Source organism: Magnolia sinica, chromosome 19 (assembly GCF_029962835.1).
Source record: "Magnolia sinica isolate HGM2019 chromosome 19, MsV1, whole genome shotgun sequence".
NCBI lineage: Eukaryota > Viridiplantae > Streptophyta > Magnoliopsida > Magnoliales > Magnoliaceae > Magnolia > Magnolia sinica.
Genome location: NC_080591.1, coordinates 50,204,477 through 50,218,688, shown reverse-complemented (window position 1 = coordinate 50,218,688; position 14,212 = coordinate 50,204,477). Strand labels below are relative to the sequence as shown.

The 14,212-nt window shown below is 38.9% G+C and overlaps 1 protein-coding gene across 1 annotated transcript; it reads left to right on the top strand.

The window, feature by feature from the left end:
* Positions 1-4,544: 4,544 nt before the first annotated feature.
* On the top strand, positions 4,545-9,074 carry LOC131234611 (probable auxin efflux carrier component 1b). Its single transcript, XM_058231543.1, has 4 exons — positions 4,545-5,497; positions 5,616-5,676; positions 8,677-8,762; positions 8,839-9,074. The coding sequence occupies exons 2-4, from the start codon at positions 5,651-5,653 to the stop codon at positions 9,072-9,074; spliced, it is 348 nt and encodes a 115-aa protein (XP_058087526.1). The 5' UTR covers positions 4,545-5,497; positions 5,616-5,650.
* The last annotated feature ends 5,138 nt before the right edge of the window (positions 9,075-14,212 follow it).

The following is a 14,212-nucleotide window of genomic DNA, read 5'->3' as shown; positions in this document are numbered from 1 at the left end:
ACAACTCAAACTCCTAGAATCCGCGACTTACTATAAATAGTAAACTTACTATTTATAGACGGTCGTGATGTCTACTAGTGCGCAAGGTTTTCGGCCAAAAATAGTAAGTGTCCTATTTGGCTTCACCAAACCGTTCCCCTAATTATTCTAAGCTCTTTTCACGTTGGGCGCAACTCCTAAAGCCCAACGGATGAAGAGTTATAATCAAACTAAAACTTACTATTTATAGTAAAAACGAAATTAAAACAGGAAAACGACCGTCAATCAAGGGGTTTTTCGCAATTTCGGGCTGCGCAACCCAGCATAGCTGGGTTGATTGGCTAAAGTAGCTCGTTCTACCCCAAAATCATATATTTTACGTCAGCTAACTCATTCCGGATTGCGAGATACGCCCGATCTAAGGTCCGATGGTCCGGATCACTTGTCGTGACCGGGCCTTTTTGATCCATCTTGGCCATGAAACTGCAGGCAAGAAGCTGGCTAGGAGCATCATCAAGGAAAAACTGGCAGCATGTGTCAACTGAGTGCCAGGTATGTCCCTAAAAGATGTCCGTAGATGCCTTTAAATTACCTTCAGCTTTATATATTCATGGGTCTAATCACTACAAGAAATGCAGGAATTACCGGCATTTTTTAAAGTCTCAAAATGAACCACGGTTACAAATTGATTGTAAAAGCCCCTGTATCCCGAGTCAATCCGCATCTCTCTCATCTCCTCCCTAAAAAAACCCACTGTCGGACCCTTACTCCCTTAAAAAAAAAAAAAAAAAAACCAATCTCTCGTCTTCTCCCTAAAATACCCCCATCTCCCCTGTCTTCTCCCTAAAATACCCCCATCTCTCCCTCGTCTTCTCCTCAATCGACCGTCCCTCTCTTGCTCTCGATCTCTCTCCCCCTCTCGCTCTTGATCTCTTTCGTTGAAGATGGTCAATTTTGCGTCCACTCCAACGTTGACGCTTATAGAGGCAACTTTGGGGATGATTAGATCTCTAAGTTGAAGGAGGCATTTGGCATGTTTGACAAGAACGAGCCAGTCAGATCCCTTCGATCTTCACTTTTTCCCCCTTTTCTGTTGGAAATCTGTTGATTTTATGATTTTTTATAGCATTTTTATGGTTGAGGATTTTTTTTTCCTTTTTTAATTTGATATGATGTTGATTTCATCAGATCTGATGGTTTAGTTCTAAAATTCTTTGTTCTTATTTATGAAGAAGGCAAGGTAGTAACTCCCAACTATGTTCTTATTTATGAAGACAATGAAGGAGATCGAATGCTTGTCGGCAATGTGCCATGGGAGTATGTCTATTACATTTGATTTTGCATTTCTGTTATGACGTCGTGTGTTTTCCTCTGCATCTCGATCATATTTAAAATAAAAATGCAACTCATTCATACATGTGTGACAGTGTGAGTCAGGATGATCATCAAATGACTGAAATTCTAACTCTCCATTCCTGTAGGATGTTTGTTAACATCGTGAAAAGGTTGTATATCATTAGTGGCTCTAGGGCACCACTTCCTAATTTCCCTTTTATTAAATCTTGCTGTAAGTGAAGCTAAATTAGCAAATCTTGAGAAAATTATATTTTAGTTGTTTGTTTGTTTTTAGTTGGAAATCTATGTGTGGACTGATCAGATTTTAAGCTTAAAAAAAGAATATAATCTGCCCATTCTAAAGGTTGGAAAAATCTATTAAGATCCTGCAATGCTTTGGACTGAATATTGATTCTGGATCAAGCTCCTAGATTTAATCGCCATTACTTGTGTATGCATGTAAATGTAAAAGGACACTTCTCCTATTTGTAAATAAAAATTCTGAGCATGTCATAGTGAGACATTTCTATGCATCATAACAGCTGAAACCTGAATTTGGGGACTGCCAATGGACTCCATTTTTGCTTACTTTGTTGTCCCAATAAATCTTTGTAGTGCACTGAGTTTTATGGGTGCACTCCTGTTGAATTTTTGGGCAACTTGTATGGAATGGTAGTCCTAATAAAAAAACACGACTAATCTAGAACACTTAGTGTATATTCCATGTCACTTATTATCTAAATAAATGTTATTTCTGATCCCTTGAAATTCCTGCCTGAATTCATCTTTTGTTGCAAACTTCTCTAGAAAGTAGAAATCAACTATTGTTTCTAGCTTTCGATGCATTGATTATCTAAAAAAAATCTGTTCTTTATTATTATTATTATTTATATGGGATATGATTGTACAATGTGCATTTCCAATATATTAACGGTAGAAAGTAGATGATTTAAACTTAAAGGTGCCAAACAAAACTTGACACACTGAAATTCTCAAGAATCCAATTACTATAGATGTAGATTCTTCAAATTTCACGTTTCCAAACCACTTATAAATCCCTTTGAAGACTTTTCTAACATAACTTCCACCTTTTTCTACCTTTTTTCCACCTTTTTAGGCTTGCTTCTTAAAGGTGCCGCAGAAGAGGAAGAAGAAGAAGAAGAAAAAGCAGAAGTGGGTGGAACCAGTATAGGATTACAAAGACCTTTCCATAGTACACACGACAGGGATGACATGCCAATTCAGTATTTTCATTTAATTGCCCTTGTTGATGATGAAATAGGATTAAAAATATATAAATTGGATGGTCCTGGCCATCTGGTTGGCAGATTCCAAACTAACCGCCCCCCCCCCCCTCCCTAAAAAAAAAAAAAAAAAAAAGGTCAATGGCCCACATTTGGTTAGAGGAGGAGAATAAATTTAAGCTATGATTACCTAACAAAATAAAAAATTAGAGCGAACATGATTTAAGATGTGTCCTACTGGATGGACGGTCTTAATTGACACATGACCATAACCCATATATGTGCAATAAAGGGATGGCACTACCACGTTCCAGTTCTAATGGCTCTACCTCATCAACTTTCTTGTTTTGTTACCATTTCCTTTTATAGTGGTATACTCACAAGGACCTCCCTTGTTACAGATGATCAATCCATCTGATTCTTCTAAGCATACATGATTTAGAAAAGTATAGCAATGGCTCACATGCTCTACTTGTCGGCGGTTTCTTCTGATTAATCACTATCTTTGGAGTGTTCAAATTTGAGAAACGATCTATTTAGCTAAGTGTATAGAACATTTGGCATCCAAAGTCCCCCTATCTAGCTAATTAGTATTTGCTTCACTTTTGAGTTTCATCCAACTATTTTCTTTGTGAAGGACCATCAGAATGGGAGATTACTATGGCATGCATGTAAGTGTTTTAAAATTTCATTTACTTGTTGATTATATCCTTTCTGATTGCATTAGGCACATCAGATTTTTTTTCATTGGCATTTGGTCATGCAGGAGTCCTTTGACTCATCAAAACCAGTCACATTTGCAGATGTACAACAGATTTTTGAAAACCTTGCCAAGAAGCGCCAACGGACAAAGTATTTCCATGATCTTTTCTTACAAGTCCTGTAAATACCTTAAATGTATTTGTTGTTACTGTTTCTTAGATCATATGGGGCTTGAAGACAATTAGAATATATGTGTAGCAGTAGACTTAAGCCTAACTAGGATTTGACTTAGTAGATTCACTATTTTGAGTTATGGTATTTCATCTAATGATGTTACTATGCAAAATCTATAAAACATGCATGCCTTTTTATAGGCTTGACATAGCCCAATGTTTTGATAGGCTTGACAATTGACAGCAAGCCAAACCAAACCTACCTTCTTTTTTTTCAAAGTCTAATCTATACTTCAATCAAAATCTACAAAAGATGTGAATAGATAAAGGTGACCAACATTTCAGCAATAAAATTCCTATATTTTTTTTTTTTCAAAATAGCAGCATGATTTTTTATTTTTTATTTTTGCGAGGAAAACAGGCTCATTAGTTTATAGTAGAAAAATCGGGGTCACAAAAATGCTTGATGACTGGTTTGGAATCTATCCACAAGAAGTAAGATTTATGCTTGGAAACCAATGTATTAAAATTGAGGCTAAAGCCTTTAACCATGGGGGTTTCAACCTCGGGTTGGACAACTGAGGAAAAACCGAGGCTAAAGGCTTTAGCCTCAGTTTATAACCTTTTTAGTCACATTTTTGAACTGAGGCTAAAGCCCCCTTTTCTTGTAGTGTTAGTGCAGCGTCCAGGTGCAATGTCCAAGCTATTCATCAGGTGGTTTTGACCATGTAGATATTTCTGCATGAAAGTAAATCTGGTCCATTCAGCAGGTGGGCCATAATCTTAGAATCAGTTGGATGGGTAAAGACACTTCAGCCAAGTTTTTTTCAGTGGTATATTTGTTTCATAAACTGTGGCCCACCTGATGAGTGGACCAACCTGATTCTTGGGCAATAGCATCTACGTAGAGGCTCCGCTCTAATGAATGAATTGGATCTCATAGCAAATTTGCCATGCTGGCTGATGTCTGGCATGTACGTGAGCTGCCTTGTACATGCGTGTGCTGACTAAAACCCATAGTACCAAAACGCAAGAAAGAAAAAAATATAAAGATCTTTAGCTTGCTCATGTTGCCAAATCATGTGAATTTTAAAGTATTTAGAGCATGATTTTACATTATTCCCTATGTTGCAGCCCATGTAAATCTTAAGAGCAGATCCATCACTAAATCCCATCTACATCATCCCAAGTCCAACCACATATCATAATCCAACATGGTAGTAGACATTCCTCTTATTCATATAGATCAGCTAAGATTTGGATGAAGAATTTGATTCATATAGATATCCCTTTGAATCATCATTTACCACGAAAATTCTAGTTGAGTGCAGAAAACATGGCTAGCTATTCAAATAAATGTGTCTCTTAATTTTCACTTAAATTGCAAATCATTTTTTTTCAAGTGCCAGAGATCATGATCACCTATCAATGCAATATAAGCATATATGTGTATGCATGCAGATGTGCAGGGACTAAACAAGAAAATAAGTTAGATCGAGATTTAGGTAAAAAAATAAAATAAAAAATACAAACACATATGAATTTGCATTTGGCCCTTTTTTTTTTCCTTTTATACTAAACCTCCTAATAGAGTAGTAAACCACACTGTGTGATTGTGTGATTCTAATCCTTATGAATATTATTTGGCAGTGATAGTTGCCAACTTTTGTTAGGCGTTTCTAACTTTTCCCATTTCCACTTGTTATGAAGGACACTAAGTATGTGGAGGAACTGAAGGAGGCTTTCAAGGTCTTTAACAAGGATCAAAATGGTTACATTTCTGCTGTAGAGGGAAGTTGTTTTCTTCCTCTTATGTAATATGACTAGATGTTAATGTGTAGTAGTTATGTTTGTCAGACAACTATCTAATGAATGGGATGCTACTAGAATTGAGGCCTTGCATTGGATTACAACACTTTTGGCAAGACATCATGCTGAGGAAATCATTGATGATTTCTTGTTCATTTATGACATCAGTTCATGCATATGTACTTACTGTACATTGATCACTCGTATAGGTTTCCTGAAGTAATATCAAATGCTGTGTTCACTGCCTCTATTCTTGTGAGTAAATATCATTTACTGGATTTTAAATATTTTAAAACAAAATAATGTTTTTATGGTTTTTCTTTTTCTTTTTATTTTTCTATTGGTGACAATTGTAAAAATTTCGGTGACCAAGGAAAATATTGCTGCTGATGGCTTGCTATAAGAGGGATGTGCATGTTAGCTTTCCTTTTCAGGTGGCTTTCTTTTCCGAGGTGGAGTGTATTTGTTTTATTTTTTGAGGTGATGAATTTCTTTTTCACTTATAGGAAACTGTTGCATCTCATTTGGATAGCATTGATTAGAGAAGAATGGTAGCAGAATTTTGAAGTGTGTGGAACAGTTGTTAGGGTATGAAGGGTTTAGTTGAACAGTTGTTGTTGTATAGAACAGTTGGTTAAGGGTTTTGCAGATTTTCAGAGAGAGATTTGAATTCAGCTTTGTTCTTTTGCTCTTTTCTCTTGAATTTGAGGTTGGGAGTTTGGAATTTCAAGTCCTCGGGGAGAGCGATGGATTTCGATGTGATCTTTAGTCTTTCTTCATGAATTGGAAGTGGGTATTTGGAATTATAGTTTTCTTTTTTTGACAGAGATTTGAATTTTAGATGTGTTGCTCTTTCCATGTGAATTTGAAAATGGGTGTTTAGGATTACGTGCTTTTATGGAAACAGAGTTCAGTTTCAATATGTTCTTTTACTCTTTTTGCACGAAAACAAAGATGGAAGATTGGAATTACAGGATCTTCTAGAGGGGGATTTAAATTTTGATATGTTCTTTTGCTCTTTCTTCACGAATTTGGACATAGGTGTCTAGAATTACAGGTTTTTATGGAGAGTGATTTGAGTTGCCATGCATTCTTTCACTCTCTTCCCATGAATTTTAAAATGGGTGTTCGGAATTACAGGATTTTATGAGCAGTCAATGCAAGTATGCAGCAGAGAAGAAGATACTATTAGGCTCTGATACCACTTGAAAAAGCCAAGCTATATGTCCTAGAGGGGGGGTGAATAGGATAGTGCCAAATTAAAACTTATAACAGCAGAATTAATATGAATATGATAGCCAAAGTAAATCACAATGCAGTAAATTAAAATAACCTCAAAATTCAGATCTTGAGAGGTTGATACAAACGTTGTTCTAAGGACAACCTTACACCAAAAACCAGAGTTTATGGTAGGACAACCTTATTTCTAGAAAGGTCTTTGTATCAAGTCTCAAATCGAAGAGGAATACAATATTAAATATAAACTGAATTGAAATGACTTGTAATTAAAAATGTATTGTTTTAGGGACAGCCATACACCATAAAAATGGCAGGGCAACCTTGCTGGAACAACTTTCAAATGAAATTGAAAATCAAGCTTATAAAGGAATAGCAGAAAATAAATTTTAAGCTATTACAACATTCTCACAAAGCTTGAAAATAATTACAACATTCACCACCATACATACATCCCACAAAAAGAATAAAAAATTAGAAGAATAAAACAATCAACCACAACACAAGGGTTTATAGTGGTTCGCCTGTGTGTTCACCAACTGTTATACAACAGCCACACAAAAAGCTACTCCACTCCTAATATCCTCACACAGGGGATATTAGCGTTCACTAAAAATAAGTTTTCCCAGGTTCACCCAAAACCCTTACAATTGTGTCTTTGAATGTGGGCTTACACAATTAAAAAACCCCACTTCTGAGTTTTCCTGGCTTTCCTCAGATAACCAAAATAACAAGATTTTTCTGGCAAATCTTGAAAGAAACCAAAATAATAGAAAGGAATTTACAATATGTAAAATACCTAAATATCTCCTTCGTTGTAGCAGCCCGGTAGAACCAAATCAAAGTAGATGATTGAATGTCCAAGTTCAATGTCCAGTACTCGATTACAATGGTTCTAATTCTAATAGATTTTAAATTAAACCAAATAGGGCTTGCCTTAATTGATTTTGATTCCAAAGAAAGGGAATAACAATTCCTCTTATCAAATCAGATTGGAATAGCAGAAACAAAATCAATTAAATAAAGCTAAGGAAAGAGAATATTAAATAAGCACACTTAGCTTAGATGGAGCACAGAATTATCTCTCAGAAGTTCGACGAAGATTGGCTTGAATGGATTAATTAATTCGATGATTTCTTCTGAGATTCGTGCACTATTTATAAGTGAGAAGATCGTGTCTTCGACTGGTCTAGGGAGCTCTTCGACTAGTCGAAGCAACAACAGATATTTGAAAAATCCGGCGGGATATGCTCTGACCGTTCTACGACTGGTCGTAGGTCACCTACGACTGGTCATAGGTTTCCTTCGACTGGTCGTAGGTCCTGCAAATCTTCGCTGGACTTCGAGTCGAAGATTTTACGACTGGTCGAAGATTAGTTGACACTGTTCCTACGACTGGTCGAACAGATTCCTAGACTAGTCGAAGGCTAACAGATTTTATCCGAAATTTGTAACAAACTCACGACTGATCGAGGAATTTCTTAGATCGGTCGGCAGTCTAGGACTAGTCGAAGAAGACTTAGGACTAGTCGAAGAACAGACCAATCACATGAAAAATAAACATTCGGTTTATGTATCCGAAATGACCTACTTCTAAGGTCAACCTATGGTTAATCAAACCTCAACCATGAAGTATGGATATTGAAACATTCGGAACTTGAGACCTTGAAGTATGAGCCTTGAAGTCTTGATGTAGATCAAACCTTGATGTAGCTCAACCTTGAAAGAGTCTTGAGTTCAGCTTGAGTCTTGCCTTGTACTTTCTTTTCAGCTTGAGTCTTGCGTTCAGCTTGAGTCTTGTCTTGTGAGCAGTTCTTGTTGTGAGCTTAGCTTGTTCATGAATGTTGATCCTTGAGAGAGCTTCACTTATGCAAGTTATATATAAGGAGTATAATAGTGATTTTGGCACCACAAATTTGACAACAAACAGGATAAAAACTAGAAAAGGCAGAAAGCAATGAGAAAATAAAAGGCCGGAAGCTAAAGGAGAATCCATCTCGGTTTCATTGAAGATGATGAGGCAAATTCTGAATATGGTCTGGTATAAGCTATCAAGAACCCGAATTCATATGCAAGCTTGTTGGGTTTGAGCTGGGCTCTTGTATTTTGTAGGTGATTTTCACAGGTCTTGAATTTCAAATTTCTTTCAATATCTATCTCCTGAATCTAATTTTCTTCTAACATCTTTCTTACTGTAGATGGGGTGTTAAGAAGCCTCAAATCATGGAAAATTCTGTCACGATCTTGTCGAATGTAAGTCTTGGAATGGCCATGTTCAGTCTCGGTAAGATCATCTTAGTCCTTGTTTTTCAAGTGTTTTGCATTGACTTGAACTACCTTTGAATTTTAAAAATTTTCAGGACTGTTCATGGCCTTGCAGCCAAGAATCATAGCCTGTGGGACTAAACTCGCTGCATACAAATTGGTTGCGAGGTTCCTCGCTGGCCCGACTGTCATGGCAATCGCCTCTGTTGGGGTTGGCCTTAGAGGTACAATCCTCAGAGTGTCCATTGTTCAAGTGGATCCATTGCATTTTCAGCTCAATCTTCAAAACACCCACAAACACATTTTCAGCCACTTACATATAACGTCATAACATGCAATTTCTTCCATTTTGTATGATGAAATTGATTTTCAGCCATGTGCAATAAACTTTCGGATCAAAGCGAAGTTGATAATAGGGTGTTAATTGATGGCAAACTGATAACCAGTAGAGGCACATCCATGGAGTTTTCGCTTGCAATTGTTGAGTAGCTATTTGGCTACAAGAAGGCATTGGATCTTACTGTTAATGAGAACTTTAAATAGACATATAACTATTATGTTGGCATTGTACTTTTGTGAATAAATGAATGATTATGAATGATTGAATGAATGATTGATTGTGTTTGATTGAATGAATGAATGATTTAGCCATGAAGCACTTATCTATAATAGCTTATATGAGTTATCAGGGTGTACTGCCATTATTATTTAAATTTTTTATTTAAAAAATAGGCATTAGCTACAGCTATTAACCGTAGCCATTTATCTGAAAACCGTACCTTGTGCTAATTTCAGCCTATTGCTACGGTTCTCATTCTACTTTTAGCTATAGATATAATCTGTAGCTGTATATAATCTAGAGCTACGGAAAATATTGCTACAGATTTAATCCATACCTATTGCTTCAATCACTACGGCTATTAACCGTAGCCCTTTATATGAAAACAGTAGTTGTTGCTAATTTCAGCCTATTGATATAGTTCTCGCTCTATTTTTAGCTATAAATATAATCCGTAGCTATAAATACCTTAGTGCTACGGAAGCTATGACTACGGATTTAATCTGTACCCATTGTTTATATTGCTACGGAGGAAATCCGAAGCCATAACTTTTAGACCTATGGCTATGGCACTAATGGCTATGGTCATGCTACGGACTTTAACCGTAGTCATAGGCCTTTAGCTACAGTTTTTATCCATAGCCTTTGCCCAGTTTTACGTACATGTTTGAAAAGGAGGCTAGTCTCTGCTGGGATAGCATCTTACGGATCGTCCCCGCAAGATACTTGTGGACGTGGGACGCATTTGAAACTTATTTTCACAGAAAGTATTTCCCCCTCACTTATCATAATGAAAAGGAGGATAAATTTCTTCGCTTCCGACAAGGAGGAATGACTATGGCCGAGTACGAGAACCGCTTCACAGAGTTAGCCAGATATGCTCCACTGATCTTAGCAGACGAACTGATGAGGATGCGGCGATTTTTAGAGGGTCTGCGGCCCGATATCAATACGAAGATGTATTGCGCTAGCATTCCTAACTACACTGAGTTGGTGAACATGTCCCTGCAAGCTGAGCAGGATAGAGACAGATTGTCCTGAACACGTGTACCCTCAGGCCCAAGGCCTCGACCTGAACTGCCGAACCAACCATTCCTCGGCAAGAGGCTGTGTGCAGATTCGCCTCCCAGGATAATGGGTCCAATGAGCCAATCGAGGCGATCAGATCTTTGGTGCACTTACTGTAAGAAGGCGGGCCATACAAACATCTATTGTTTTACCAAGATGAGGGACAACGACTTTATGCCACCTCAGAAGATCAACCGCCAGCTGCCACAGGCTATTTCAGCTCCACCTCTATGATCTGCACCACCAGCACAGCCATTCTACAGACCACCTGTACCTCAAAATAGGCTACCTCAATGACCTATGACAGCGCAACCTAATCGTTCTCAATAAGTACATGTACATGCACTTGCAACTGAAACATCTGAGTCAGCAACTACAGTGCCTTTGGCCTTTGAAGTCACTGCCCACATTCAAGGTACACCTGTATTTTTATTGGTAGACACCGGGTCCACTATTTCGATAATATTGTACTCTACAATTAAACGCATAGGGTTGAACACTATCCCTATAGTTGGGGTGAGAGTCCTTACAGCAATGGGGACCTTCTCCGATGTTACTAAGCTTTGTAAAGGTTGCCCGATAGACTTTGGAAGCAGAACGATATGCATTGACCTGATCGTCACCCCGCTGTATCATTACAATGTCATCCTCGGCATGTATTGGCTTACTAAAATGAAGGCAGACGACTGCAAAACCTGACTGGTAACGACACATGGACCTGAGGGCACGACCTTTACTTTTCCAATTCAAGTCAGTTAACCCTACTGCATAAGTTGTTACGCTTCCTTATTGAAAAATGTTGATGATCCGACACTTGGGGACACGCCTGTAGTCCAAGATTTTATGGACGTGTTAGAACGATACATGGACTACCTCCTCGGTGCGAGATCGACTTTACTATTAACCTTGTGTCTAGTGTGACGCCCATTTCCTTACTAACATACTGCATGCCTCTGTGTGAAATGGAGGAATTGAGGAGACAGATAGATGATCTGCTAGAATCAGGTTTCATACGGCCTAGTGTATCTCCTTGGGGAGCACCTGTATTGTTTGTAAAGAAGAAAGATGGATCGTTGCGGTTGTGTATTGATTATCGCAGGTTGAATCATGTCACGGTCAAGAACAAGTATCCTCTACCTAGGATAGATGTTATTTGACTAGTTGAAAAGGGCACAATATTTCTCTAAGATCGACCTGTAGTCTGGGCATCATCAGTTACGTGTAAGGGATGAAGACGTGCAGAAAACAGCATTCAGAACCAGTTTTGGGCATTATGAGTTCCTCGTGATGTCGTTCGGACTTACGAATGCACCAGCCGTGTTCATGGACCTCAGTACCGATTCGTCATCGTATTTATAGATGACATTTTGATATACTCCAAGAATCAGAAAGATTACGAAGAACACCTGCGAGCAGTCTTCGATACTCTCAGGAAGAATCAGTTGTTTGCACAATACCGAAAATGAGACTTCTGGAAAGAGGAAGTCATGTTTCTGGGACATGTGGTATCTAAGGAAAGAATTGTCGTGGACCTTGCTAAGGTGGCCGCGGTATAGGACTGGGAACAACCTGGTTCAGTAATAGAAGTGAGGAGTTTCCTCGGACTGGCTGGCTATGATCGCCGCCTCATTAAAGATTTTTCCAAAATAGCCATACCGTTATCGCAATTCACTCGAAAGGATCTTCAGTTCGCCTGGAACGAGAAAGCAGAAGCAACCTTTCAGGAATTAAAGGATAAGCTGATGTCCGTACCCGTGCTAGTATTGTCAGAGCAAGGGATCAAATATACGATATACAAAGATGCGTCTCGCATTGGTTTGGATTGTGTTCTTATGCAGAAGGACATGGTGATTGCTTATGCATCGCGATAGTTGAGAAAACACGAAGAAAACTACCCCATGCATGACTAGGAATTAGCGGCAGTCATTTTCGCATTAAAGCTTTAGAGACATTACCTCTATGGAGAGGAGTTCAAACTTTTTTGTGACCACAAGAGCTTCAAGTACATCTTCATGCAGAGAGACCTGAATATGAGGCAGCATTGTTGGATGGAGACCTTGAAAGACTTCAAGTTTGAGGTCTCCTACCATCCTAGCAAGGCTAACCTTGTGGATGATTTGTTGAGCCGCAAGAAAATGATAGAATTTGCAGCTCCGCTGATGATAGGAGAGTGGAATATGGTAGAGTTTGTGTGAGACTTTGAACAGAAGCTTACAGTTGGGGAGCCTTTCGAAAGCGTCGCACACATCCACGTACAACCACTTATCGATGACCGAATCATAGAGGCACAGAGAGAAGATGAACTATTGGTGAAAATGAGAGAGCAAGCAAGTGACGGTGAAGAGTCCAAATGGAAAATTGGCTCGGACAAAGGTTTACGATATCGTAGCCGCCTATGCATCCTTTATCTCCATGACTTGAGAAGGGAAGTTCTAGAAGCTGCTCACAATTCTAAGATGGCGATACATCCAGGCAGTACGAAGATGTATCAAGACATGAAACATTTATATTGGTAGGATAACATGAAGGCCCAGATAATAAACTTCGTGTCCCGTTGTCTCACGTGCTAGTAGGTTAAGGCTGAACATCGCCGATCCCCTAGTTTACTTCAGCCCATGCCCATGGCTGAATGGAAATGGGATTTCATATCTATGGATTTCATTGCCGGGTTACCGAAGACAAGAAGGGGGCATGACTCCATTTGGGTGATTGTGGACCAATTGATGAAATCGGCTCATTTCCTCTCAATTAGAGTTTTAAACTTAGCAGATGATTTACCCAAGTTGTACATCAAGGAGATAGTGTGGCTGCATGGGGTTCCTCTGGAGATTGTGACGGATCGAGACACGCGATTCACATACATTCTCTAGACTCGAATTCAAGAAGCAATGGGAGTGTAACTGAAGTTCAGTACCGCATTCCACCCACTGATAGATGGGTAGACGGAACGGGTAAATCAGATATTAGAAGATATGTTGCGAGCATGTGTGCTTGTTTTCAAGGAGAGTTGGGATGATGGTCTTCTCTATGCCGAGTTTGCTTATAACAATAGCTTCCAAGCAAGCATTGGCATGGCTCCCTATAAAGCATTGTACGAGCGCCCATGTCGAGCTCCACATTATTGGGCAGAAGTTGGTAAGAAGAGCTTAGTTGGCCCAAATTTGGTACAGGCAACCTCAGAGAAGATTGACATTATTAGGCATCGACTTCTTGCAGCTCAGAGTAGACAGAAGAGTTACGTCGATACCTGACGACGACAGCTGAAATTTGAAGTTGGGGACCATGTATTCCTAAAAGTTTCTCCAATGAAGGGAGTCCTTCATTTTGGCAAGAAAGGGAAGCTTATGCTGATATTCATTGGCCCGTTTCAAATTCTAGACCGAGTGGGTGTGGTAGCATATCGTCTCGCTTTCCCACACCACTCGCAGGCATACACAGCGTGTTTCATATATCAATGCTGAAGAAATACATTCCTGACCCTTCTCATATTATCAAATGGGAGCAAGTGCAGCTAAGTGAAGATGCTACCTATGTACTTCAACTAACACATATTCTGGATAGAAAGGAACAAGTGCTACACAGTAAAGCTATCCCACTTGTGAAAGTATGGTGGACACACCACACTGAGGAAGAGGCTACTTGAGAAACGGAAGTTGAAGTCCGTAAGAACTACCCTCAGATCCTTTAAGAGTATGAAAATGTACCTATCCATATACTTGTGGCCCTGACCGATGACAACGACCGTTGATCTGACACGGGTCCTTCATGGCCAATTAATTTGTTGGATCGCACCAAAAACACAGTCCTGGCATAAATCCATTGTCAGAGAACTTATACTACGA